At 40.2% G+C, this 25,391-nt stretch overlaps 1 protein-coding gene across 3 annotated transcripts; it reads right to left on the reverse strand.

Moving 5' to 3' along the window:
- Positions 1-6,410: 6,410 nt before the first annotated feature.
- Positions 6,411-24,117, reverse strand: LOC149817492 (putative methyltransferase PMT3). 3 transcript variants are annotated; one of them, XM_089986043.1, is made up of 8 exons: positions 23,968-24,117; positions 22,518-23,095; positions 22,256-22,420; positions 21,823-22,005; positions 21,118-21,712; positions 13,471-13,583; positions 13,149-13,369; positions 6,411-6,970 (listed from the first exon to the last, which is right to left on the reverse strand). In XM_089986043.1, the coding sequence occupies exons 2-8, from the start codon at positions 22,803-22,805 to the stop codon at positions 6,655-6,657; spliced, it is 1,881 nt and encodes a 626-aa protein (XP_089842169.1). In that variant the 5' UTR covers positions 22,806-23,095; positions 23,968-24,117; the 3' UTR covers positions 6,411-6,654. The 3 variants fall into 3 exon arrangements, with proteins under 3 accessions (XP_089842169.1, XP_089842170.1, XP_089842171.1); XM_089986044.1 differs by having other exon boundaries at positions 22,518-23,054; positions 23,968-24,114; XM_089986045.1 differs by lacking the exon at positions 6,411-6,970 and adding an exon at positions 7,717-7,869 and having other exon boundaries at positions 23,968-24,113.
- Positions 24,118-25,391: the final 1,274 nt, after the last annotated feature.

Consider the following 25,391-nt stretch of genomic DNA (forward strand, 5'->3'; position numbering starts at 1 on the left):
ATTAAGTCCTTGAACGTATGCTGCCACCTGTAAATCCATGAAAAAATTTTACACTAAAATCTCCTTTATGCTATTTTAAAGCCCATTAAGTTTTATAAAACCGGCAGTCACATGATGGACCTTGATTTTGGGGTGTTACTGAATTTAAGTGATGATACTTGATAGGACTCGTAGTTCTACTCCATTTACCCTTCTACAAGATTGAGGACCAAATAACTGGACTTTAGATGGAAAAAAGAATCCCAGAAGATAACCAACTCTTCCATCCTTATCAACCAGAGATGGTGAGACTTGAGGATTGCACAAATTTTATGTAATATGGACTCTTGAAACCAATATTCTTCGGTTGACAGTTCTAATCCCAATATGGATATATATCCATGGTGTCAATAGGCAAGGTTTACTTCACTAATTATATGGACCTTTAATTGGGACTACAACTCTAGAAAACATGGCTGTCCAAGGGATCAAGATCTCAACATGAGTCTTGAAGAGCTGTCTCACTAGGGTTGCAAACATATAGTGACCAATATTGGCGTTTCTTTGAAGAAAAAAAAATGTGAGATTTTGGCTGGCCAATATTTAATTTCCAATAAAAATGCCAGAATTTATTTTTAATTTTTCTTTGTAAAAATAATTACAATATTTTATTGTACATGTTTTTCCATTTTCTTCCCAAAAAAAGAATCAATTTTTCACGAGAATTTGGCTGCCAATATTTACCCAAAAAATGTTTTGTCACTATGGTTGCAAATCGTTAGGTCAGTCTGAGGCTGAAGACTACCCAGTTCCAGAACTAATTTTTTTTTTGAGCAAGTCCACTTCCAGATCCAGTTCTAAATTGCAGAACTATAAGTGGCAGAGGGCTTGGGGAGAAGGTGTTGAACCCTTCATCCAAGGTTCGACTCCCACCGGTATGGCAGAGGGCCTGAGGGACAAATGTTGTATATCTATTTAATGTACGTAGAAGTTCCTCGTGATATCATCGTTTGTGGCTGATGAAACATTTGTATGTTGTATATCTGAAAGACTTGTGTATCCCAAACAGGCAACATGTTGCTACATTTCCTATTTACCGAGTTCCCTTCTTATATGAAAACTGATTCGATGTCGTACATTGTTCTATGCCAAAACTTTGTAAAGGTATTAAGAGATTAGGGGACTGGAAAGACACGGGGTTAGCGATGAAAGAAATGAATGGTGCGCTCTCTCTCTCTCTCTCTCTCTCTCTCTCTCTCTCTCTCTCTCTCTCTCTCTCTCTCTCTCTTCAAGTGGTGCGAATAGACCTTGTGCACGGAGTTAATAAAGGAGAATTCTTAGGGAAAAAAGGGGATGATGACCGATTGCTTTATCAAGTGATGGGCTTTGATGTCACGGTGGCAGCACAACTACTAGGTATTGATTTATCTGGATCGCAACTACATGAAATCTCTGTGGTTTCATCAGTTAATCAGCATTCTTCGGATGATGTGTCTTCAACGGCCTCTCGTTTGAGGTCTATGCGAAATGGAAGGGATGTCAACACGACTATATCTCGCGTGCAAAGAAAAGATGTTGTCTCACCGCATCGTTCACTCTGAACACGCAGACCTCGGATTATTTTATATTGTGTCCAATGAAGATGGCTTGCTGGAATATTCGGGGCCTAAACTGCCTGACAAAACTTTTATTCTTGTCTATTTGGATTAGACAGGAAAATTTGGATGTGATTGTTATTTTTGAAACAAAGATGCAAGAGGTTTCTATCGTTTCGGTTTCAGAGTTGTGGAAGGACGCGAGTTTCTTTTTTAAAGCGATTGTTAATCCTGCTGGGGGTATTTTTCATGTTGGGGGTATTTTAATTTTGTGGAAGTCTTCATTAGGGGCTGCTCAGGTGGACCTAGGTCAGTTTTCGATTTCTATCGTTTTTCCTGTGCAAGCTTTGAACCGTATGATCGTGCTTATTGCGGTGTATGGCCCAAATTGTGCTTCTAGGAAATTATTGTTATGAGAGGATCTAAATCTCGTGATCACTCTGGCTGGTGATTGCCATATTCTATTGAGAGGTTTTAATTGTTTATTGTCCATTCAAGATTCGAACAATTTAGTGATGCCCAATCCGTCGATCAGAGGATTCCAAGATTTCATTGTCGCTAATCAATTATACCCCATGTCATTGTTTAGAGAAAGGTTTACTTGGTCTAACCGACGGGCACGACTATATTGTAGGGTGATAGATAGAGTCTTAATTTCAACTGGATTCCTCGAAATCATCCAAGATATAAAGGGGTGGATTCCTCCAATAACCATGTCCGACCATGGTCAGTTGATCGTGTAATGGAGAGGAGGCTTTAGATTAGTTTGTCGATTTTCTTTCGAGCAGTGGTGGTTAACTGAACCAGAGTTTCTTTTAGTGGTTAAGGGGTCGTGGAGTTCGAGGGTTCATGAAGACGGGGTTGTTATCCAATATCAAAAAAAGCTTTTGCGCCTAGCTAGGGATATTAAACTTTGGTTGCAAAGGCGGTCTGTGAGTAAGTTTCATGAGATGGCTGAATGGGAGGCAGAGATCTCATCACTGTTCACCCTATTATCTTCCACCGAAGGGTTTTTAGACGCGCAGTTGCAGAGGTTGCAAAGCAGACTTGCTGATCGGACGACGTTATTGAAACGTTGAAGGATAAAAGAAGAGTTAAAGTGGAAGCAGCGTGGTCAGGTGAAATGGTTGGTGGCAGGGGATGAAAATACTCATTTTTTCCATTCATTTGCTTCTGATCGGTTTAGATGAAGTATCCTTCAATCGATCACAATTGACGGGGTGTTATGGGAAGGGCAGAATCTTGTGTTGGCGGTCTCCAACTATTTCGAGAAGCTTTATTCTATTCTGCCAAATACAGGGGGTAATATTGGGCATGAGTTATTTCTTTCTCTTCAACCGGATCAGGTCTTAACCTTGCAACGTAAGTTTTTGGAAGCAGAAATCATGAACGCAATTAAAGATTTGTCGGGTTGGAAGGCACCAGGAGTATATGGTTTTCCTGTAGATTTTTTCAAAGTTTTTTGGAGACTAGTGAAGAGTGATTTGTGTACAGTGTTTGATGAGTTTCATTGTAACTCTAGACTACCTAGGCAGTGTCATGTCAGATTAATCTCCCTTATTCTAAAAGAAAGCGTCACCACTGATATTATGCGCTTCCATCCCATTTTCATAATGTGAGTCTTGTATCGTATAGTCGCAAAGATCTTAGCATAAAGACTCAAATCGATGGTATCTAATCTATTTTCTGATTTTCAGTTTGCTTTTATTTCTAATAGGAGAGTTCAACAAGCATATATCTCGGCTTCAGAGGTCATTCATTCCATGCACGTGAGTCGTACTCCTTACTTCGTGTTGAAGCTTGATTTTAATAAAGCATATGATTTTGTGTACTGACCTTTTCTTTTGCAAGTAGTGAATCACATGAGTTTCGACATCCGTTTTTCCATATGGGTGTCAAAGCTCCTTACCAATGCATAAGCCATGGTGTCCATTAACGGGGTAAAAGGTGAGCAATTTTCATTGTGGCGCGGCCTACAGCAGGGATGTCCGTTATCTCTGCTTTTGTTTAATACAGTGGTAGAAGGACTTACTGTGGTTCTTAGACGCGCGCAAACAAGGGGCCTCGTACAGTCGTTGGATATCCAAGGTTTTTTTAGGTATATTATACAATATGCAAACGATATGCTAGTCTTTAGAAGGGCTTCACTACAGCAGATGCTTTGCGTAAGGCTTATTCTCATATTTTTTACAGCTTTGTCCGGGCTGAGGCTCAATGAAAATAAGTGTTTGGTCACGTTTATGAATGACGATCCGACCAGTCAAACACGATGGAAAAAAATTTCAACTGCGCTTTAGGGTCGTTGTTGATCAAGTACTTGGGGCTCCCCTTACAAGTCAAGCCAACCTCTAAAACATCATGGACACCGGTTGTTGACAAGGTGTGTCTTAAGCTCCAGTCTTGGCATGCCAGATATTTCTCTTGCAAGCAGAATTACTTTGATCAGGCATGTTTTGTGAGCGATTCCAGAATTTTTCATGTTGGTTTGTGTCATGCCTATCAACGTTGAGCAACAGCTTAAGTGTGTCCTGTCAAGGTTTTTGTGGCGTGGTATAAATGGACATTATAAGAGGCACTTGGTGGGATGGGACTCCATCATTATGCCAAGGATTATGGTTGGCTTAGGAATTTTTGCTTTGCGTAAAAGGAGTGTGGCATTTGCTGTGAAGCAGTGTTGGTTGGCTCATACTTCACAGGATGCATGTGCAAACTTCCTCCGGCTGAAATATGGTTTAATCGATTCGCTTGTTGTTTGTCGGGTGGGGCTCGTGGATCATACACATCGGATTTGAGGAAAATGTGGTTTAGGGCATTGCATTTGTTTCTTAACAGGAATTTAGATGTGGGGGTAGACAGATCTTGGCTTCAATGGGCAGTCTCAAATGCAGGAGTTTTCCAAGTCCACAAGGTCTATCGTTCTCTTTTACTTCCAGGTCCGAGCTGGATCCCCAAAAATGCTTTATGGGCGAAGGGACCATCTTTGAGGACCAAGGTATTGGCTTAGTTGATTCTTCATGATCGGATACAAACCCATAACAATATCAAGAGGATGGGGTTTCAGTTTCCCAATTGGTGTGTGCTTTATCGATAGACTGAAGAAACTACACATCTTTTTTGGTCGTGTCAAGTGTTTCAAGAATTATTTTCTAAAACTTGGAGGGCTCCAACAGTTGTTGTGCGGGAGGGCTGCTTTGCGTTATATCTTATCTTCGGCCCTGCTATAATTAAACGTGAAAAGAAGTGAAGGACTATTTGAAGAGTTTGGTTATTTACAGTCTGGTGGTTCACATGGATGGCCAGAAATGATGTTACTTTTTGGGATGTCTCGTTCAACCTTAACCGTTTGACTCATAGGGTCTTGGCTGATGTGTATGCGATCTTCCGCATATATCTCAAAGCCCTGCCTCTGCCGTCAACCGATCTCCATCTGGATGTCTGCGGTCCTTGATGAGTTTTTTGTTTTGTGTTCAGGTTTTTTCTGTTTTTGTGTAAATGGTGTTTTCATGTTTTTTTTTTTTTTTAAGTTAGAATTATGGAGACAGACATTGGAAGCTAGAGGTTTTAAGTTGAGTAAGAGTAAGACTGAATATATGGAATGTCGGTTTAGTAAGCAACGAAGTAGTGATGGGAGTGTAGTGAAGCTTGGTGAGCAAGATATACCGGTGAATGATTATTTCAAATATTTGGGATCCATCATTCAAAAGTATGGAGAAATTGATGGAGATGTAAATCATAGGATAAAGGTTGGGTGGATGAAATGGAAAAGTGCTACTGGAGTGTTGTGCGATCGTAGAATGCCATTGCGGTTGAAGGGAAAGTTTTATAGGACGACTATTAGACCCGCTTTACTATATGGTACGGAATGTTGGGCTGCCAAGAGACATCATATTCAAAAAATGAGTGTAGCTGAGATGCGGATGCTTAGATGGATGTGTGGAAATACAATAAAAGATAAGATTCGGAACGAAGAGATACGTAAGAAGGTAGGTGTTGCACCCATTGAAAATAAGATGCGAGAGAATCGTTTACGATGGTTTGGACATATTCGGCGAAGGCCTAATGATGCTCCAGTTAGAAGGTTGGAGAAATGGGAAAATATATTAGTTAAAAGAGGTCGGGGTAGGCCTAGGAAGACTTGGATGGAGATGATAGGAAAGGATATGAATGCTTTGAACCTCACCGAGGACATGGCGTTGGATAGAAATGATTGGAGGAAAATGATTCATGTGGAAGACCCAAAATGAATTTCTTTTTTGGTTCATATCGCTGACCCCAATTGTTTTGGGATGAAGGCGTAGTTGTTGTTGTTGTTGGTGTTTTCATGTTTTTTTGTTGTGTTTGTGCTTGTGGGACTCAACGCTTTGTTGAGTTTCACTTTTAAGTAATCTCTCTCTCTCTCTCTCTCTCTCTCTCTCTATATATATATATATATATATATATATATATATATATATATATGGAGAGAGAGAGAGAGATGGGTAGGCTTGGTGTGTGTTTTTTTTGGAGTTTAGACCCCATAAATGTGTTGGGCATGAATGATTTAACAGAAATTCACACCTGGTTATGTATTTTTGATGAAAAAAATGATATTTGAAACCTCAAAAATTTATAAAGATTTTAAAACATTGGTTTTTCACTCACCCATTGAACGCTTAAGAGCTGATCCCTATGAATCAAGTACATAGATCACATCTGTACGGAAAATAAAACAGAAAACCCCCTGAAAAACTCATTTAACACGTATCATTTCGCACCTACAGCCTTTCTGGAAGAACAATGAAATTAGCAAAAAATATAACCTTTTTGTGTGTCCACCATCATCCATAAAAGAAAACATGCACAATATGAATATGGCGTTCCTTCAAAGAATAGTAAAATGTTATCATAGAAAAGGGAAAACCTAAATCAGAATTCTTGCCTTCTTTTCCTACATAAATAGTAGTATATGCTCGAATAGACCAATAAAAACAACACTAAAAGGGAAAATTTCTGAGCACTTTTTGGCCATACTTGGGGACATGCACCAGCTAGGAAGAAAATAAGAGAACAAAAAAAACCAAAGAGAATGTCAGAAGCATTTTTAAGCTGAATTCCTGAAGGCCTCATCCGATTGCCACTTTTTCTTCCGGATCAAGAAGACAGCCTCATCTTCATCTGATTCTGCTTCAGGCTGGGGCTCAGCCACTGCTTCCCAGTGCAATGCCTTTAGGTACTTCTTAATGAAATCAATGATGGACCGTTTATCACGGACTATGATAAAACCGTGTGGACGGAGGATACGATCCATCTCAATGAGCAGATCCTCCATACTGCATCCTTTCTTCTCTATATCAGAAAGCAAAGTCCAAGCATGCAAGAGGTCATACGTTCGTGGATAAGTAGAAAATGCTTCGCACCTGCCAAAGAGAGCAATTCTAATTTCAAGAGGATTTAAAGGATGGTCAGTGAAGATGGCATTATTTGCGACACCTAGGCAGAAGAGTCAAATATCAGAGCATCAGTGCCCCACATCCAACGTAATACATTAATGTGTTTGGTCAAATATCAGTATATCTCGCTACTGAATGGTGTTTGGTCATTCTGAAACAGCAGTTTTCAGTTTTAATAAAAACTGATGATAACAAGAGAAGGAAAGACAATCTTTATGACATGGTAACAACATATGGCCACAACAGCAGAGACAATTGCAGCTACACGATAGTAAAGCAAGACTTTGGTTTTCAACCAAAGAGTACAACAATCACTTCTAACATCATTTTCTCCTAATGTTATATATATATATATATAGGGGCCACACTTGGTCATGTCGCCATGACCTACAAACATCCTTATCTCATTTTTTGATTTTTTCGGTTGTTTTTCAAAAACCCAACCTTACAGATGTGATCTACATGTTTCACTTAGTGGGGATCGGCTTTTGAATCGTCCAATAATGACAAGTATGTACGATTTCACAAGGCCTCAAAAATCGAAGGCAAGGCCCTACAATGTGCAATACTTTCTGATGCAGTGGGGGCACGATGTTCTCACGATAACGGGTGCTAACGTTGCTGCTCTTCGATGCAGTGACCGAAAAACGAACAGCCGCGTAACAGATCTGACGCTGGCGTGTGGATGCCGACGCTGAGGGCTATTAACGCAGCGACAGGATCAGCGTCTCCAGTGGCTGCATTGACGTTGCAGACGCTCCTCAGTTACGATCGTGTGAACTCAATATTGCATTGACAAATGAAGCAACAGAGGGCGCTCGGTTTATCAGATTCGAGCAGCAGATTTAATTGAGAAACTGATGACGCTTACAATGGGCAGAAAGAAAAACGACTTAGAAAAACAAGAAATCGTAGAACTGGCAAACAATAGCACTAAGTTGAAATAAGATAACAGTAGGCTGAAATAAACAATATTCACGTAAGACTGAATGCAGGAAATAAACGAAGGAATCAACGGGAAAGAAAGAAACAAAGGCTGCAATTGAACAAACAGAAAAAAAGAAAAAGAAAAGAGAGGCTGCGTAGATTCAATCTTCAATAATCCCCTCACGCAACCCTAGGAAGCTTATTTAAAGGGCTTCAGCTGGATCCGGGTCTCGGGTCCGGTTCCGGACCCGAGACAACGCCTGTGTGATGTTGGATCAGAGATGTCCCGGCCTGTACTCTGTGTGCACGTCTACAGTGTGTACGAAGAGGGACCCCTTCTCTGCGTCTCGGTACGGGAATCTGGATCGGATACACCACTTAGATCCGATCACCAATCCCATGATGCAAATCCAGTCCACCGCCTGGGTCGGCTGTATGGATCTGGGTTCATCCTGCTCTGCATCATTCTCTCCTGGTTGGAAAAAAGTCGGCTCTGACGACTTGTTGTCTCCACAATAAGCATTTAGATCAGACACATTAGATGTAGGAGAAAGGTGCCAATTTTCTGGCAGCTCAAGGAGGTAAGATCGGTCAAATAGGCCCACGAGCCGGGGAAACCCAGTATCCTTGGTGGGAAGAAGAACTATCTTATGACCCTTAAAGACAAATGTGTACGTGTTCCTGCGACCATCATGGATGGTCTTACAGTCAAATTGCCAGGCACGTCCCAAAAGGATGTGACATGCACTCATAGGAGCCACATCACACCACACTTCATCGTGGTAATGCTCTCCCATGGAGAATCGAACTGGACAACGCAGGGTGATAGATACATCGTTCCCTTTCTTGAACCATACCATCTTGTAAGGTTGGGACAATTTTTCTGTTTTTAGGTTCAAAGTGGACACGACACTCTCGGATACCATATTCTCGCACACCCCGGTATCAATGATAACATCACACATGCGCCCCTCATAGTTGCACCGGGTTTTAAAAATATTATTCCGCAACCATTTTGTCGATGCCGACTCTCGGGATGTGGTCAAAACATGACGGATGGTTAACAAATTTTTGATGCTGCCATCAAACTCTACGACTTTCATCTCGTCATCTCCCTCAACAGGCGACTCGCCCTCACTCTCACTATCGGACGCAGACTCAACAATGCCATCTGCTAGATGGGTGTTCTTACTCATGGTGAGACACTTGAACGCAATATGACCTAACTCTTGACACCTAAAACAACGAACGGTGGACTCAGTGGGCTTACCTTTGGATCGGGTGTGGTACACGGGTCCAGACTGATCGGGTTTGATAGGGTCGACTCCAGGGGTAGACTTTGAGTCTTCTTTCCTAGAGGAGCTCGCTCCCCTGGTTAGGAAACTCGACTTAGGTTGACTGGACTGATCACTACGAGGTGTCCTATGTTCCTGCCTCTTTTTCAATTTCTCCTCCACATTCATGGCATAACTACTTGTCTGATTTAATGACTCGACTGTGATACAACTGAAGTCGTCAAAAATAGCAGGACGAATACCAGAAATATACCTTGTGACCTGTTGGTGGGCGGTCTCCTCGATCTGCACTCGTAGGGAAAGACGATGGAACTCAGCAGTGCACTTCGTCACCATGTTGATGCCTTGACGCAGGGTCAGGTACTCCTTGTACGCTCTCCCGGCGTGATCTAACGACACGAACTTAGACTGCATCTCTTCCCGCGACTGCACGCGCTCTAGTCTCTGCCGCTCTCGCGACCTCTGCAGCTCAAACCACCACGTTTGTGCTAAGCCTCTCAACCGAGTAGAGGCTAGGGACACACGACGGTGCTCAGCTACATCGTGGTAGTCAAAGAAGAACTGGACGACATAAGACCAGTCGAAGAACTGCTCCGCATCGAACTGACCTGCGAACTCTGGAAGCTCCAGCTTCACCCCGTATGTGGAGGGGCGTTCTGGTGCTCTCTGCTGTCGGGCCTCCACCAATCCTGCAGGATGCTCGGTCCAGAAAGTGTCATCATCCCACACTGCTTCATCTTTGCGGTCCTGTTCGCCTAACTGCGGGTGTTGGCGTACTCCAACAATGGGTGGTCGACGCTCAGGTCGCACTGGTCCTTACTGAATTTGTCTTGGACTGGCTTGTCCGTGGAGGGGAGCCATGTAATGTGGATAGGTTTACCGGGTCTCGGACACTGGGTGGGTAGGAATAGGGTAATATGGGTCTGGATTAGGGTGGGGGCAGTGAATTGGGTTTGGTATTGGGTTTTGGATCGGGACTGGGTTAAAGGCTTGAGTCTGGTGAGGGTACCGAGTTTGGGTAGTGTAGTATTGGGATGAATCACCCGATTGGATCTAGATCGGGTCTAGTCCTAAATTACGCGTCGGACCTAGATTTGAATAGGTCGGATCGGGATCGAGTTGTGGGAATAAAAGGCCTGGTTTGAACTCGATCCACGATCCAGATGAGTATGGGTCTGGTTCTGACCCGACTCAAATCCAAACTGGAGCTCCGTCCGGGACCGATATGAGTTTGGGTCGGTATAGAGTCCATTTTGAGGTTCAAAATTAATAGGTTGGGTCAGGTTTAGGGCGACCCGCAAACCAAACCCAACTGGATACGTCGGGTTAGGGGCATCGACACTCGGACCCGCTCCCGGGGACCCAAAGGGTGGTCCCCGAAACCAAAGCCCAGGTCCGGTATTCGTGAACTCGGGTTCAGACCCGGCCAGTGATTTGTTGCCCTTTTGCTTCCACGCCCAGAGTCATCAAGAAAATTCGCCTTCCCGGGTCGAGCCGACACACCTGGATCGGCAGCCAGGCCCAGCGTATCCCAGCGGCTCGCAGCCGCGAGCCTGGACCTTCAGCAGTACCCAGCATGAAGATGGGGTCCTGCAGCCGCAAGGGCCTGCTGCAGTGAACGAGGTACACCCAAGGGAAGGGGCATACTTATGGTAGATCCCTGGTTCGTCTGGAGTAGAGGAGGCAGATCAGAATGGAGAGGGAGGGCCGAAGTTGGGTCGATGAACTGGACAGGCTGAACGTGCATCGACTGACGACCCAGATCTGCCCCCTGCGTTTGGGTTGACGTCGCACGCCTCTCTCTCGGAGTTTCGAGGGCGACCAATCGATCCTCAATCCCGTCCAGCCGCTTTGATATGCCAACTATATCTTTGTTCATCCTCGACATATTTTCCTCCATTCTGGTCATCATTTCCATCATACGCAGCATTGGACCCTTGTTGTCGGCATCCTCCTGCTCGTTTCCGTTTGTCGGATCGCTCCTCGCCTCTTGAACCATATCGCTGGCGGAGGAGGAAACACTGCGCTCTGATACCACTTTGGTGCAGTGGGGGCACGATGTTCTCGCGATAACGGGTGCTAACGTTGCTGCTCTTCGACGCAACGACCAAAAAACGAACAGCCGCGTAACAGATCTGACGCTGACGTGTGGATGCCGACGCTGAGGGCTATTAACACAGCGGCAGGATCAGCGTCTCCAGTGGCTGGATTGACGTTGCAGACGCTCCTTAGTTACGATCGTGTGAACTCAATATTGCATTGACAAATGAAGCAACAGAGGGCTCGGTTCATCAGATTCGAGCAGCAGATTTAATTGAGAAACTGATGATGCTTACAATGGGCAAAAAGAAAAACGACGACACTAATAGAAAAACAAGAAATTGTAGAACTGGCAAACAATAGCACAAAGTTGAAATAAGATAACAACAGTAGGCTGAAATAAACAATATTCACGTAAGACTGAATGCAGGAAATAAACGAAGGAATCAACGGGAAAGAAAGAAACAAAGGCTGCAATTGAACAAACAGAAAAAAAAGAAAAGAGAGGCTGCGTAGATTCGATCTTCAATAATCCCCTCATGCAACCCTAGGAAGCTTATTTAAAGGGCTTCAGTCGGATCCGGGTCTTGGGTCCGGTTCCAGACCCGAGACAACGCCAGTGTGTTGTTGGATCAGAGATGTCCCGTCTTGTACTCTGTGTGCACGTCTGGAGTGTGTACGAAGAGAGACCCCTTCTCTGCGTCTCGGTATAGGAATCTGGATTAGATCCACCACTTGGATCCGATCACCAATCCCATGGTGCAAATCCAGTCCACCGGGTCGGCTGTATGGATCTGGGTCCATCCTGCTCTGCATCACTTTCCCGGGTCATAAAATCGTGTTTTTTCATCAAAAAAACATGATCCAAAAGCCCATTCCCACTATTTTGAACATGCTGAACCCATCCATGAGGTCAGTTTGGATCAAAACAACTTGCACATGCAGGATCCAAACTCGTTTGCATGTAATGGCGCCATTACCCATATATATATATATATATATATATATATATATATATATATATATATATATAGATAGATAGAGAGAGAGAGAGAAGGGGTAGCTGCCTACCCCCAACGGACAGTGCACTACCACACATTTGTTTAGTTCGCTCAACTGGGGCGTAGGCAGCTATGCCCTAATGTATTACACACACATACGAGTGCTAAAATAAGCAAGCTGGGGGATAACCCCTTGCAGTGTTCGAACCCAAGATCCCTCGGTTATGATAGTGGGACCTAACCATCCAACAGCTCACAATGCATCAGAACCAAACATAAGAAACAGTTTTTGCATCAAAACAATCGGATCCAAAGAGTGTTTCTTACTAAACAAACCATGTCAAGCACATCTACATGGCCTAACCAACTAAATAACACTTGGAACCATAACTTTTTACTAGAGGGCATGGTGACGGTACTATTGAGGTACAAAAAAATTAAGCCCTGTTTAGTTTGGTCAGCTAAATACTCCACAATGCAATCAGAGGTGTCCTAAGTAGTGGATGCATCCGAATGCAGCTCAAACAACAGATAAAATTTTCCGAAGTATCATACCATAAAAAATATATAATGCAATATAGTATTTATGGTTTGATAAATGGTATGAAAGTCGGAGTTGCAATATCCAGGCAAACTATATGTTACAATGTTGAATTCATCTCTTTTTCTATTGGAAATCCAAGCTCTTCAAAATGCAATCAAAGATGTGCTAATATATTATACTATTATTATACTGTAGGATGCATGCAAACCTAACCTAAAATAATAGATGAATGGATAATATATGGTGCAGTGTACTAATAATTTTGATATTATGCATGTGTCAAACTGACATATATGGCAACATCTATATGTCAGCTTCTGACTTTTACGAGTTCTTACCAGTCATGTGTGGTTCCAATCAAGCCTCGGTCGTATATTATTCTTAGTGTGCTTGGTGCATCTTCAGGCACAACATTCATCACCCAAACAGGCTTTTCCCTGAGAGCAGCTGCAAAGGAACCCATGTTTGCATTCATGTCCATCACGTTTCTTAGAGTGTCCTCTTTAACCTTGGGACTCAACAAGTTCCAGTAATGCTCAACCCTATGCTGCCAAAGTTCCTGCACAAATAGACAACCAACCCTTCATGGTAAACACATGGCAACATGTAGGTATGCACAGACCCAGTGTGTTTCAAAGTTATTATGTCAAGACTAGTTACCGTGTCCTTTTCAAACAAGCTTGGGGTGATGTGGAGATCAGCAAGTCGAGGAGGAGCAGCAGTCAATCGAGCTGGCCAAGGAGCCAGACCACTTCCCATGGCACTGTGGTCATCTGTAAGTGTTGGTGCCATGTATACAAGTTAATTATAAATCTTTGACAAGTGAGAATTAGGAACATGCAAGATGTTATGAAATATTTCATTGAAAGAATATACATGAACATTCTTTAAGTATTACCAACATTTACATGATCAATGCACAAGTTTTTCTGGGCTCAACACTTGACTCATTAATACATTTTTCCCATTTTAGAAGATTTTTTTCTTTAAGTCATGAGAACAAACAGAGTCTAACAAAACTCCTAGAAGGTTGGAAAATAAACACCAGAAAGAGAACAAGAAAAACCTGATGAAGAAAAGAACAAGGAATTAAGTAATGACAGCAACAGTTTTGAAATGTTTTACGACTTGGACATTTGATAAGTCAGAGAGAAATCAAAATGTGAAAATAGAACATTGGTATGTTAAGCGCTTAAGCATCATATACTGGCTCCCATATCTCGGGTAACACCAACAACAAAAAAATGTAAAAATTAAAGTGCATCATTTGAATGTTGACAAAAATATTTTCATCTAGTCCCAAATAAGAAAAACTTTCCAGCCATAAGACTTCTTTTGGATTTTAGTTTCTGCTGAAGTTACTTTTTTCCTGTGATATAAATATATATATATAAGTATATATATGCATGTATGTATATATGTACACAAGTTCTTGCAAGATAATTCAAGGTACTATTGTTATGCACCTACAGGGGTGGGCAACAGATCGGGTAGCCCCAGGAAATGGGCCGCCTGACCAGTTTGGCTGGGCTTCAGCCAGACATTTGGAGCCTGGTCCAGCCCAGCTTTGGTGGGATGATTGTCTGAGCTCTCTCTCTCTCTCTCTCTCTCTCTCTCTCTCTCTCTCTCTCTCTCTCTATATATATATATATATATATATATATATATATATATATATATATATAATGTTAAAATGTAAAACTGTACACATATGTATATATGATAATATTATATTATTATATATATAAATACATTTTTCATTTCTTTCTTTTTTGTAATTTTTTTCCTTTATTTTTATTTTTTGTCTTTATGTCATCTAGTTCAGTTTGAACTAGAATGACTGTTGCTAGTCAAGTCCTGTCCAGACTTGACTAGCAATAGAGCTGTTGGACGGACACAGTCCAACAGCTCTTAATAGAGCTGTTGGACTGTGTTCAATAGCTCTATTGAGTCCTCTTTCAGCTGTGTATATAAAGGGGTGCAGCCCCTCTTGTATTTTATTCCAATGCTTCTTAAGCAATTGGTTTTTCATATCAATAAAGAATACATTTTTATTTTTATTTTGTTTTCAGTTATACCCTTTTTAAGGGTTATGCTTTAGTGTCATTCTTGACACTTGCCCTTGTTAATCTAAGCTCGTGTTTCGAAGATCCCCATTTCATTTCATGGTATCAGAGCCGCGGAAGTACTAAATCTTGAGGAAAAGCTGCATCGGTTTCCGTGCCCGTTTGCAAAAGTGTTCGACACTTGAAGAGAAGTGTTTTATCACTTCATTAGAGAAGATTTCACATCTTGTTGTATTGTTTTTTTTTTCTTCTTTCTTTTTCATTTTCCTTCTTATTTCTCTTCTATCCCTATTCTTTTTCTCCTTGTAATCGATGGATGACAATGATAAAGTCACCATCATGCCTATGAAACTAAGTGATACGAACTATGTAACATGGGCTTTAATCATGAAGCACCATATATGGGGAAAAGGCTTATGGGGGATTGTGGATGGTTCCGATTCGGAACCTAAGCTATCTCTTACTAAAAAGGAGGGAGATAAAGAGATCCCTCTATCGGAAGAAGAGAAAATCAAGGCTATTGCCTCATACGAGAAGAAATGGAAAGAATGGAGAATATCTCATGCAAAGATAATGTCATGGCTTATCAATAGCGTTGACATTAAAAAATGCTCAAGTCTTGCCAAATTTGATCATGTCGATAAGGCATGGGAATACCTTAAGAATATGTATTCCCTTAAAGATATTGCACACGTGTGAAACCTCCGAGAAAAAGTTTGAATGATGACACAAGGAGACAAAACTATTCGTGAATATTACAATGGGTTGTCCGAACTTTGGGAAGAACTTTCCCTTTTAGAACCAAAGTGGCATTGTGCCGAAGACATCGAGCTTCGTCAGAAACAACTCGATGCTGAACATTTTTACCAGTTTATCACTGGATTAAGGCCGGAATTTGAAACCACTAAATCGGCCCTACTTCACCGGGGAAAAATTCCTTCTATTGTTGAAACTATTGAAGAGTTAACAATGGAAGAAAATCGTCTCCGGAAAGGTTCTTTAAAAATTGAAGATGATTCCGTTTTAGCCGTGTCTAGACCAGGGAATCATGTTCGATCATATAGGCCTCCTCACTTTAACCGACAAAATGGTGACTATGATAAGAAGAAAGTTATTTGTCATCACTGTCATGAACCGGGACACTACAGGACACAATGTCACAAACTTAAGAAGCTGAGAGAAAAAAGAGCTGCAATTGTTGGATCGGAGCCTAAAGATCAGGATGCACCAGTTTCCCTGGCCCAACTAATGGAGATTCTTCAGCCTCTCATCAAAGGTGTCTCTTCCTCATCTGAAGCTTTAACCGGCGCAGCAGCCTCATCTTTTTCTGATCTAGGTAAAATTTCTTAGCTTCTTGACTCTAATGCATCTTTTCATATGACCCCAAATAATCAAAGTCTATCCAAATGTGTTAAAAATAAAACAAGTGTGTCAAAGGTCTTTACTGCTGATGGGACTTCTCTTGAAATAGAAGGAATAGGAAATTTTGAAAAAAATTATAAAACAAAAAAAAATTATTCCAGAAATTAGACATGTTCCCAAATTAAATTTAAATCTTTTATCTGTATCTCAAATTTCTGATTATGGGTGTAATATTTCTTTTTCTTCTCATGGTTGTTGGGTACAGGATCGCCAGTCAGGCAAGCTGATTGGGGAAGGCCATAGAGAAGGAGGACTCTATTACATGAATTTTTTGGAAATGCCGAAAAAAACTTTTTGTTATAATATTCAAAAAATAGAGTTGAAATTGTGGCATAAGAGACTTGGTCACCCACATATAGCCAAAATCCAACATTTTCCAAATCTAGGGAAATTTTGTAACTCTGAATCATTTGATTGTAAAGATTGTATTTTCGGCAAAATGAAAAGATTACCATTTCAGAACAGAACCTTTTTCTCTTCAAGACCACTTGAATTAATACACTCGGATGTTTGGGGTCCTGCACCAGTAATTTCTAAAGGAGGATTTGTTTACTATGTTATTTTTGTCGATGATTTCTCCCGATATACGTGGATGTACTTTCTCAAACATAAGTCTGAAGTATTTTCATACTTTCAAACTTTTCATAATATGGTTAAAAACAAGTTTCAAAATGATATTACTATTTTTCGCACAGATTCAGGGGGAGAGTTTTTATCCACAGATTTTCAAAATTATCTTAAATTGCATGGCATCACACATCAAAGATCTTGTCCTTATACACCTCAACAAAATGGACTGGCAGAACGAAAACATCGTCATATTATAGAAACCACTAGGACTTTATTAATAGCAAATCAAGTCCCGAAAGACTTTTGCGCAGAAGTTGTCTTAACTGCCACCTATCTCATTAATAGGATGTCATTTTCTTCGTTACAAAATATCACTCCCATTGAAAAACTTATGAACATTTCTCCAAACTACTCCAGACTAAGAATATTTGGGTGCAAATGTTTCATATTTACTGACAAAAATGATAAACTTTCCTCTCGTGTGATTCCCTGTGCCTTTTTAGGATATGCTGAAAACCAGAAAGGTTACAGATGTTTTGACTTCAAAAATAATAAACTATATATATCTAGAAATGTTTCCTTTCTTGAAAAGGAGAGTTTCTTTAATTTTAGAAAATTAAAAGACGTCACTGAGTACTCATTTTTGCTAGATCTAATATCAACATCTGATGAATATGACCTTGATTGTAACTTTGATGATGATCAAAGAATTATTGATCTTAATGTTGAAAATGAAGAAGTTCATAGAGATACTAGTATTCAATATTCCAGGCGACAAGAGTCTAATCCTCCATGTGTACTTGAAAAATATTCTAACATTCCAACTAGACAATCATCATGAATCTCGAGGCCTCCAGGAAAGTTTGTATCATACGAGTCTTTTTCACCCACATATAGGGCAGTTATTGCATTAATTCACTCATATGAAGAACCATCCACATATTTTCAAGCAAAAAATTATATCAAATGGATAGAAGCCATGAAAGCTGAATTAGATGCACTTGAAAAGGCTTCTACATGGAATATTCAAGATCTTCCTTCAGGGAAGAAAACTATAGGATGTCGATAGGTTTATAAAATTAAAACCAAGAGTGATGGTACTCTTGAAAGATATAAAGCCCGTTTAGTAGCCAAAGGTTATGCCCAAGAATATGGGATTGATTATGAAGAAACCTTTGCTCCGGTGGCTCGTATGACTATTGTCTGAACCTTAATTGCCTTAGCTTCTATCAAAAAATGGTCTATTTTTCAAATGGATGTCAAAAATGCTTTTTTAAATGAAAAGCTAGTTGAAGAAGTATACATGGAACCCCCTCCTGGTCTAAGTATTCCTAAGGGTAAAGTCCTTCGCTTAGAAAAAACTCTTTATGGACTTAAACAAGCACCAAAAGCTTGATATGATAGGTTTAGTCGTGTTATGATTTATATTAGTTTTCAATTCTGTTTAACTGACACTGCTTTGTTTATTAAGAATTCTGATGCAGGGATCATTGTGCTTCTTCTCTATGTGGATGATATGATCATCACCGGAAGCGATAAACAGGGAGTTGAAACAATTAAAACACTTCTTAAATCTCATTTTGAAATGACTGATTTGGGCTTGTTGAGATACTTTTTAGGCATTGAAGTTGCTTATTCTCCTAAAGAATATTTATTATCTCAGACTAAATTTGCTTTTGATATTATTTTCAGGTCTGGTATTACTGATGATAAGAAAGTTGACACTCCAGAAGTTGTTAATGTTAAAATGAAGATTGATGATGGAGAACTTCTTGCAAACCCTACTCCTTATAGACAGCTTGTCGGGGCACTTTCCTATCTATCCATTATCAGACCAGATATAGCACATGTTCATACAGCAAGTCAATTTCAACATGCTCCTACTTCTGTTCATATGGGAGCAGTCATGCGTATTATCAGATACATCAAGTCCTCTCTTTCACGAGGACTTTTCTTATCTTCCTCATCTTCTCTTAATTTAATTGCATATACTGATGCTGATTGCGGAGGTGATCCCAATAACAGACACTCAATCACTGGCTTTTGTGTCTTTTTAGGAGAATCGTTGATCCCGTGGAGGTGTAAAAAACAGCAGAAGGTATCTCTCTCATCCACCGAAGCTGAATACAAAGCCATGGCAATCACGACCATGGAAGTAGTTTGGCTCCGACGACTGCTTGCTGACATGGGAGCTGAAGCAACAAAGGCTTCACAAATGTGTTGTGACAACAAAAGTGCGATCTACATTGCCAGTAACAGAACATTCCACGAACGCACCAAACACATCGAAATGGATTGTCACTACGTCAGAGAGGAATATCTACACGGGATAATTGATTTTCCATATGTCACTTCAGAATATCAGTTAGCAGACTTCTTTACAAAGCCTCTCGATGCTCCCCGATTTCACTTTCTCTTAGACAAACTTTCGCTCATTGTACCGTAAGTTTGAGGGAGAGTGTTAAAATGTAAAACTGTACACATATGTATATATAATAATATTATATTATTATATATATATATATAAATACATTTTTCATTTCTTTCTTTTCTGTAATTTTTTTCCTTTATTTTTATTTTTTGTCTTTATGTCATCTAGTTCAGTTTGAACTAGAATGACGGTTGCTAGTCAAGTCCTGTCCAGACTTGACTAGCAATAGAGTTGTTGGACTGACACATTCCAACAGCTCTAAATAGAGCTATTGGACTGTGTCCAACAGCTCTATTGAGTCCTCTTTCAGCTGTGTATATAAAGGGGTGCAGCCCCTCTTGTATTTTATTCCAATGCTTCTTAAGCAATTGGTTTTTCATATCAATAAAGAATACATTTTTTTTTATTTTGTTTCCAGTTATACCCTTTTTAAGGGTTATGCTTTAGTGTCATTCTTGACACTTGCCCTTGTTAATCTAAGCTCGTGTTTCGAAGATCCCCATTTCATTTCATATATATACACACACACACACACACATATACAGTGCAGGCCCAACCGAGCTCAATTATGTGCATGGGCCTAATAGGTGGGCCATGGGCTCGCCCAAACCTGGGATAAGCCCAGCCCATCAAGTTGATAATCAAGGATTGAGCAGACTCATTGAGCCATTCGGCCCTTCCAAAATATGGTCTGGGTCGGGCTGGACTGGCCCATCGTCCAGCCCTATGCACCTATGATATGACAAATGCAGAAAACATGAACAACAAGATGAAAAAGAAAATGTTTTTGGACTAAGATGCTATGTGGAAAAAAATCCAATTTTAAAGTTTGACAATTCAAAACTAGTATCACATGAAAACTCTATTAAATGTCGAAAGCGTTGTTTGAATGTATTTATGTTACTTAGTGATTATAAACAATAAATAGAAGGTGTTCATAAACACTTGCACATTTTTTTGATAGAGGAAACCTATCCATGGTATCAGACCGTTCTAGGTTGGTTGACAAATTGGTTAAAAGTTAAAACAAATCCTAAATGTACATGATTGGATGTATATGGATTTCACCTAGGTTGGACCCAACTGGTTCAATGAGTTTATAGGATCCAAAATTGACACCACTAATAAGGGATCAACCTGACCCATGTGGATCGAGGTTAAGAATAGTTGGGTTCATGGCTGTTCTAATTGTATTCAAATTGGCCCAAAAGAAACCTAGATGAGGTTTTGTTCAATCCTATTAAAATTGATGTAGAACTAAATGTATTGAGGTTGCAATAGAACTAAATGGATCCAGGTACAATTCAGATTAAACTTATGATTAGCACTGGTTCGACCCATGGATTGTGATGGTTTAAGGTTGAACCGACAAGGCTTATGTCAACCCACGGTAGTTTCTACTCTTGATCCCTTTATTGAATCAAAATGCATTAAATTTGCGCTGGTAGTAAAAAACAAACAAGGCATAATATAAACATGAAAATTTAAAGACCTCTTGCCTATACAAAACCCAGGTGTTTTCTTACTTTCAGTTTATGTTTGGTAAACAACAATAATAAAAATTCATCTAAACTGGAATTATCATGTTTGCGAAAATATAAACAAAAATTAAAATATACCCAAAACTACCAAAGCAACTTCAGGCATCACAAAATCCCAAACCACACATTGTTCAACTTGGTCTAATATATTTAATCTGTACTTTGTCTAGCTCCATGCCAACTGTTGTACGTTTTGAAAAAATTGTACATAATCTATTGTTCTCAGGGATAAGTAGCAAAAGATCAAGAGATAGGATTCAAAAGTTATGCTACTTACGCTCAGAGTATGGAGTAATGCAAGCTTCCATACGCACACCCCATACTGCATCTGGATCATCATCAGATTTGCACATAGGTGGCTGAGTACCAGGTGCTCTTTTCATGTAACAATCATTTGTAAGAGGCTTCATCCAAATCACAGTCTGGTCTCTTTTGACAGCAATTTTCCAACACATGCGTTCAACAAGAGCACTCATTTCTCTCCAAATCCGGAGATCTTCTTCATCCTGTGCATATGCTTCGGGAGATGAGTAAGCAAAATAGCCACCTGGTCTCAGTAACCTGTCTAACTCCAGCAGCAGTATTCCATCCCTTTGAAGCCAATCAATCCGACATCTAGAACAATGTGCCAATTCAAATGATCTACTTGGGTAAGGGAGCCTCTTTGTCCCCAATACACCAAGATATGCAGGTATGCCTCTTTCCAATACAAACTGGATCTGGTTCTGATGCACATCATTGGGTGCCAATGACATTGCAACTATATCTGAGGAAAGAAGATATGCTCCAAAACTCGCAACTCCACAGCCCACATCAAGAACTGTTCTAATGTTCCCATTGTTATTTAGATTATTGCCACTGAAGTTGAGCATCTGCCAATTTGATCAAGGACTAGATTAATTGCATAAACACTTGAGGATGATGGCACATTGTCAATGGTTCAGAAATAGATTATTTAAATCTGAACATTCATGGCTCTTACGTTTGCAAGCGAAGAAATATACTTATCAGCTCCATAATGAAAGTGAGTACCACCACCTGGAAATACAATCCTCTCACCCTTCACGACCATCCAGTTCTGATCAGATTTCTCATGGGCAAGGTGAGTGTGAGGTATGTTTGCTTTCCATACTTCATCTCTGCTTTTGGGCCACCTGATTGGGATCTTCAATACACATTTACCAAAAAATAAAAAGTATCAGGACTAAAATGTAAATAAAACATATATGTGAGAAACATTCTGGACCATAGGACAAGAAATTGTTTATTTCTTTATATGCTTAAGCTGATGCAAACGTGAAACAAGGACTTGTTTCGTGTATGTTTCTTTACCAGCAAGATTGCAGGTATTTGCTGTAGCATATTGAAGATTTCCTACAAAACATGCACCTCACCACAAAATGCCCCGTCCTCACCTGGTAACCCCGTGGCGGTGGGATCAAACAATTGTAACGCCTGTCAGCAGGAGGACAATGTCTCTCATAGTGCTCCATCAGGTTCAGATCTAGCTTCAACCTCAACTGGTATATAAGATTTCTGTCTAGGCAGGGAATCAGCTCTGAATGTCGATTGTCACAAACCTATAGAAGCAGAAAACAAACTACACCACTAAGCTGATAATAGTGTAACACTAACCCATTCTTAAGTAACAGTATGAAGGCAGCAGGAATAACTCACAGGAAAGCTTTTGGGAACAAAATCAACATCACCATCGTCCATCCCGAGCCTGGAGTCCTCTTCCGTCCGCCCCCTATCGACCAAATCAGCCTCTTCATCCCCACCAAAGTAGGATGATCCTAACTTTCTCAGTGATCTCCCATACTCAAATGCCGATGTGCCACGGTTTCCTCCAGATCCAAAGAATGACCCATAGTATACAAAAAGGAAACAGAGAAAAACCGCCATGACACACAATGAAGTGACCAAGCTCTTCTTTTGGGCTCCATCTGGTCGACCCCTCATCATCCTTGCTTTGAGTTTTTACAAATCCAACTTTCTTTTTCTTTTCTTTCGAGGATTTTTGTAATTTCAAAGGTCAGTAAATATGGGCCTAGCTGAATCTGGCACAATTACAAACAGAGCTCAAAGCCCTAAAATCCAGGCCCAATATTAGAGATACAGCACTCCTCTCCCTGTATCCTATTCTTCAAGATCTGCAACCCCGTTGTTTAGAAACATGCAGCCGATACACTGCCTAGAGAATTCAGATCTGATCTGCAGATATCAGACAAAAGAGACCCAGATCAAGCTCGACCCTGTGCAAATACAACACAAAAATACCGAATCAGATTAACAAAAGAGCGAACCCAGCAAGTGGACGTAGACACTAAGAAGCTAAGAGCACCCAAATAATGAAGACGACTAAACTGCACGCATTTCGTTATAATCTCAACCAGTGAATGATTCTATCTCTTGAACCAGATCCGCTCAGAATTATTAGATTTTAATTAGTGTATGAAGAATAATTTCCAAATGACTTTCCGGCAGAGAAAAGCTCTAAATTTTCAGGGCGCGAACTCGTCAAGAGAACCATCAGCTACGCGCATAGTGTACAAATCCTTTCCGGTTTGCGATTGAAAAACGAAAAAAGAAAAAGAAAAAACTGAATCCATTCTTCCAACTATATCAAAAAACTCGATTTCCCAAAGAAACCCTAGAATTCACGAAGACTGACTCCGAAAAGCTTCCAGGATTCAGAAAAAATAAAGGGACAAAGGACTGCGAACAATCTCAAATCTGCACGAGAATTCACTACCAACATCATGCAGGGACTTCGAGATACAAAAAAATTAACTAGAAAATATAGCAATAGGAACTAAGAAATCACGATCTACACCTTGATTTCGAAAAAAAAAATGGATGGAAACTCAAACGCAGATCGAAGAAGGGAAAAAGATCAAGATCCACCGAAATCAGCGAAAAAAAATAACACTACCGCCATCATTTCACCGATACATTCATATAATTACAGAAAACTTTGAGGGGGGAAGGAGGAGTTCGATCCTACATCCGACCGAAAACCAACACAGGATTCAGGATTCCCCAAATGAAACCAAAATTTGGCCACAAACGAAGGGAGAAATCCATTCGAAATGTTCACACTTCAGAGATATAGAGAGATGCTTACGAGCAGATCCAGATGCGGTCCTCCTTCGACCTAAACGTTAAACTGATACATGAAACCCTAACTCTCATGGAGAGAGAGAGAGAGAGATCACCAGCGGCTGAGGAGAGTGACGAATGACAAAGAGAGTTGAGATCTGGGGAGTCCTCAACGGCGTGGATTTCTGCGATCGCTATTTATAAGGTGAGATGATTGGCGCACGAACCGTATAATCTTCGATTAAAAAGTTTCACCAAGACAGACGCTTAATGGTTTGGCGTATCACGTACACAACGCACCTCACACGGACACGAACGAGGATGTCGGATACGCTCAGGGATTACTTAACATGACGTAGTGCATTCACATACCTGTAGTATATACACATGATCATGTACTATGTAACTTTTTTATTTAATATATTATATATAATATTTTTATAATATATTTAATATATAATTTTATTAATATATGTATAATCATATTTTTTGTATATAATATACATAATATTTATATTATATTTTATATAATATATGTAATTATATATATATATATATATGACTCGCCCCCATAGCTCGGTTCCCTTGTTCATGACTCTCGGTGACTCAATCAAGTTTTGTTCAAAACAAGTTTGTACTTGCTTTTGGGCGATCTGAGCCAAGTCATCCACGAATTTTTAAACTACAAGAAAACCTCCCAAACATACCCAATAAGAAACATTTATTAGATTTTTTGTTTATTTGAAATTTCTGACCTTGCAAATGTGTTCAATTTACTAGAAATCATTACTTGAATAATGCATTTTGAATGAAAAAATGGTATTTGGAGCCTTTTATGAAATTGTAGATCATTGATTTTTTAAACATTATGAAAACATGTCCATGCATCAGAATCAAGTGCATAAATCTAAGGTCAGAATTTTAAAAAATACATAGAAAATCCTTTAAATATTTTTTATTAGGTTGGTTTGAGAGGTTTTCTATTGAGTAGGCAAATTTCACTGTCAAAAGCACAAGTCGCTTTTGAAAATTAACGATCGATTAAAAAGGCGAACAGGTTTTGAGGAAAATTTCTGCATTTACTGAATGCCTGATGGTAAAAGCTTTCTAACTTATCTTCCAAACGTAGGGCCAAGTCAGGGGATCATTTCACAAAAGGGCAAGCGACAGTACGGTAAAAAGCAAGGGAGCCTTTCTTTATGTGAATTTGTGTGATCCGGTCAGCCTTTTTGTGGTAAAATCTACAACGACAGTACGGTTACTACGGTAACCAAATAATGCAGAAAACGGGTCGGGACCACATGGGTCTGGGCGAAGTATCCTATTTTTGGTATGTGCATTTAAAAACATGGCCACGGTTGCTAAGCTCTGGCTGGGGTGCAAACAGATCGGATATGATCTGTACATGTTGAAAAACGAATCCAGGTCCAACTTTTAAGCAATATATCC

Source organism: Nuphar pumila, chromosome 13, assembly GCF_984573655.1.
Source record: "Nuphar pumila chromosome 13, dmNupPumi1.hap1.1, whole genome shotgun sequence".
Classification (NCBI taxonomy): domain Eukaryota; kingdom Viridiplantae; phylum Streptophyta; class Magnoliopsida; order Nymphaeales; family Nymphaeaceae; genus Nuphar; species Nuphar pumila.